At 29.0% G+C, this 4,497-nt stretch overlaps 1 protein-coding gene across 1 annotated transcript; it reads left to right on the forward strand.

Annotated features, from left to right (window-relative positions):
- The first annotated feature begins 444 nt into the window (after positions 1-444).
- On the forward strand, positions 445-876 carry LOC139841688 (uncharacterized). Its single transcript, XM_071831891.1, has one exon. It carries the CDS (start codon positions 445-447, stop codon positions 874-876), a length of 432 nt encoding a protein of 143 aa, XP_071687992.1.
- Positions 877-4,497: the final 3,621 nt, after the last annotated feature.

The raw sequence follows: 4,497 nt of genomic DNA on the forward strand, positions 1-4,497 counted from the left end.
TCTAACTTTGACTGTAAATTTATTTATTTGTATTATATAATATTTGATAAAAAAATATATACAAGTGAATTGAGTTTTAAATGTACTTTTTATCGGTATAAGTTTTATCAGCTATTATATAACATAAATAAAGATATTCGATATCAACATTAAAATAAATAAATAAATAAAATAAAAACTTTGTAAAATTTAAAGATAAGGACGAAGGGGAAAATGATAATTTTGAGAGCAGGTAATATGATACTCTCACCGGCCCTTATACAATACAAAGGCATAACATAAGATCATAACAAAAAAGTCAATTCATTACGGAGTATTATTTCTTGAGTGCAAATTAAACAAATATGTGGAATTTTTAATGTCATCAATATTCTCTACTCATCTTTCTCTCAACATCCATTCCATCCTATATATTATTTAGTGTTCCATAACATACCAATCCAAATGGGACACTTGAGAAGCAAAGTATCCAACGGTGTGAACCAATACTGGAGACCAAGAGGCTACAAGCCTCTTGCCGCCAGTACAAATCATAATCTCGAATCAAAGACAAACCGAAGTTCTTGGAGAATAAGGATAGCTTCCAAATTGAAAATAAAGCTCAGGTATAATCCCAAGTTTAACCCTAAGAAGTTGGTTACTAGATTTCGCCGAGCTTATGTGAGTATGATGATGAAGGTAGCCAATTCGCCGGCTGTAATTGGAGGAGTATTAGGTGCTTTCGGAAGTGATGGTGATTGTCAAATTGAGATGAGACAGACGAAGGAATACGATGAGAAATTGGTGATTCAGATGTATAATTCATTGGTGATGAGACAGGCGCAACTTGCAGCACTGAAAGTCGAGCATGGTCCACAGATAACTTGTTTCGAGTAGTTTCTAAGTTTCTGCATTATTAAGTAAATGTTTTCAGTAGAATGTAATTTGTGGTTGTTAAATATAAATATTTAAGTCCAACCTTATTTTTTATATTAATGAAGCACTAGTCATATACAGGGATGATAATGGTTCACTGATTTGCAGTGGCGGAAGTTGAACTCAACCATGGATGAGACGGCTTGAAAAATTTATTATATTATTCAATGACTGGGCGAACACTAAAAAAAACATATGTTTTAGTAAAAAAAAAATTTTTTTTTGTGTAAATTAATTTTATTTTTTAAATCCAGCTGGGCGGGTGCCCCGCCCCATCAACACAAACATCCGCCCCTACTGATTTGGTGGATATTCATCCGTTTCATTCGATTTTCATGGATATGGATTTACTTAATTGATATAGATACGAATATGGATGAATCTAAATTGATATAGATATATATATGGATGAAAAGATGAATATATTCATTAATACCAGAAATACATATAGAAATATATAAAAATACATATATACATACACATTTACTATCACAAAAGTATTTAGTTATACATATATTTTACTTGCAACTATGTAATGAATTAAGTGTAATATATTATAATAAAACAAGTATATTTAACAAAATAAGCATACAAATTAAATATATAATTTGTCCTAATATATGTTTAATAGTGTATTCAAAAAAGTGTGTTATATTTTCGAAAAATATTACATGTTTTCGTGGATAGATTCCAATTACGTCATGTTTTATTTATTTTTGTTATAATATGTTTTTGTTTTCTATCGCATATTCAGAAATATTATAACTTTTTTTAATATTCAATGAATATCTATTAATAGCGCAATCCATTGAAAATTGATATGGATGGATGAACCGAAATTAAATGGATATGAAAATCGATATGGATGAACAAAAGCTAAATGAATATGAATATGAATATGAATATGAATATGAATGTGGATTTAAATACGGTATCACCCGATTCATATTTAATCCATTGTCATTTCTAGTCATATACTATGAAATTCACATGCATGCATGATCGGTGGAGGGTTTAGCACATTTCTTTGAATCAAATGTTGAATGAAATAGATTTTTTCGATATCAATATAGAAATCGGCCGGCCATTTAATCATGGATCGGGATTTTGTTGACTTTCTATTTTACTAAAAAATGAGTGAATATTTTAAATGGTAGTTCAACTATACATTTAGTTTAATATTTAATAAAATACAACCATAAATTATGACTCACTTGAACGTCAACATATCGAGAAATGATCATTTACACATTATTTAAAGGGAACGAAATTTTATTAAATCTAACTAGTAAGAGCATCCATTACAGCTAGATAAGTTCACCTGCGATAATTTTCTGTTGCAACAAAGTAATTGTCACTTTCAAATTAGTCGGTTCACAAAAAGGTCAAAAACTCAGATATACACAAAGAAAAACAACACCCATTACATTGAGTGTGGTATGGAAGGAAATTTGATGTTTTTGAGAGAATAAATATTGACCGTAACGTGACATTGTCAATTTTTAAATTTGTGTTATGATAAATGTCAAATTTGGATATCAAATTTCGTAGGCTCATCTGTTTACTTATTATTTTTGGTTGTTATGTATAATAAAATAATAAACCATTAAGTAAATAAGTTAAATTTCATAAACTAGTGAAATGACCGGTGGAACCACGGGTTTGTTTACACAAAATAGTTTAATAATATGTTTTATGTATTACGTGAACGTAAATGCTAAAGTAATTTTGTTAATGACCCGTGGAATCAAAGTCCGACTAAGAAACTCGTCACGTGAACATTTCATCAAATACCTAAAAGTCATATTAAACAATCAACATAATATTGGTTGTCATTTTATGTAATGACCCGAAATTTTCCGACCAAATTATACTTATGAGATTAATATTTACACAAATTAAACCATACCAACATGAGAAGCAATCTAAATTGTTGAGACTTGTGTTTTTGAAAAGAGTTTTACACAACGTTTGACCGTCCAATATGACCGATGATATCACGAACTATATAACATACGATAATTATACGTTTGTGTATATATATGTATTTATATATATTTAACATGATCTAAGGATGGTTTAACATCTCATTGTGTACTAATGACAATGAGTTATAAGTATATTTTGAAACTACTAACTTAAGTTTTCAAAACGATAACTATACGTAACATTCTTTAATATATATACTTATAATATATAATGCTTATACACGTATCGTATATATAAAGTATTTAATCACTTTTTAAGGACTTAAATACATAAAACAATATAAGTATATTCACAAAAGATAGCTATATTTGAATTCTCGTTCCGTTTCCTCAAGATTTCTATGCGTATATCTAGGGTATATGTACCCGTATCATACCCAGCTTCTATACGTATTTACTATTGGTATATACACATCAAATCAACATCCTAATCAACATTATTACTGCCCTAGATATGAGGTAACTAGGATTTGTCAAGTAGTATGAATTATTAGTAAGAAAACAAAATTAGGAATCCTTTTCTTTCTTTATAAACTAAAAACGTTTTTATAAATGAACACCATTTCTTCACTCCATTTTCTCATACCTACACCCTCATTTCTCTCTCAAAATACTCCTAACTTCATACTTGATCATCTCCAAGAATTTTCCCCATCATTTAGCTTCAATTACAAGCCTTAAACACCATAAGAAAACTCTTTCAAGAACATATCAAAATAACCACCCATTTGAAGAAGTTTACTTCCAACCTTTTGATCTAACTCCACCACTCTTTGATTCCAAGATTATTTCTTATCTTTTGCAGTAACTTTGTCCAAGTAACTTGAGGTAGTAACCTTGTTCATAATCTTATTCAATTCATATTCATATAGCTATCTTATTTTGTGGTATAAAATTTTAACAACAAGAACATAGTTTGAATGATTTCAAACTTGTTCGCAAACTAAATAGATCCTTCTAACTTGACTTTTAAAACACTTCAAGACCTGTAATATATCATAATGATATGCTAACCTAACAAGATATAACTTGGTTTTACAAAGAACATCTTAAAAACTGAATCTACATCGTCGGAGTGCAATCGGGGGCTGTTTTGAGTTGGATAATTAAAAACCATCTTGAACTTTGAATTGGAAGTTCATGTTCTGGAAAAATGATATTTCTTATGAATATGTTAACACATAAAAATTTCATGGTTTAACTCAAAGTGTAAGTATTTTTAGAAAAATGATCATTAAATGTTGTTTTTATGATGGAAAATGATCACTTTCATAAGTTTCACCAAAGTTTGACCTATAACCTATGATTTCGAATACAAACTAAGGTATTTTCAGTTCATATTCTTAAAATTTGACTCGATCCAAGGAAGTGGCAAGTTGAACCAACAAAAACGGAGTTGTAATGAAGAAACTACGACTAAAACAAGATTGGGTATCCGAAGCTAGTTTAGCTACGAAAATATTTGGAGAAAAAGTAAATTAATCATATCTTTTCTAATTAATATGATATTTTATATATAATTACTTATGATTTGATTTTATATATTTCAGGACCACCCGTAAACAACACGAGAAGATTAATCATAAGACCTCAT

Source organism: Rutidosis leptorrhynchoides, chromosome 4 (genome assembly GCF_046630445.1).
Source record: "Rutidosis leptorrhynchoides isolate AG116_Rl617_1_P2 chromosome 4, CSIRO_AGI_Rlap_v1, whole genome shotgun sequence".
Taxonomy (NCBI): Eukaryota; Viridiplantae; Streptophyta; class Magnoliopsida; order Asterales; family Asteraceae; genus Rutidosis; species Rutidosis leptorrhynchoides.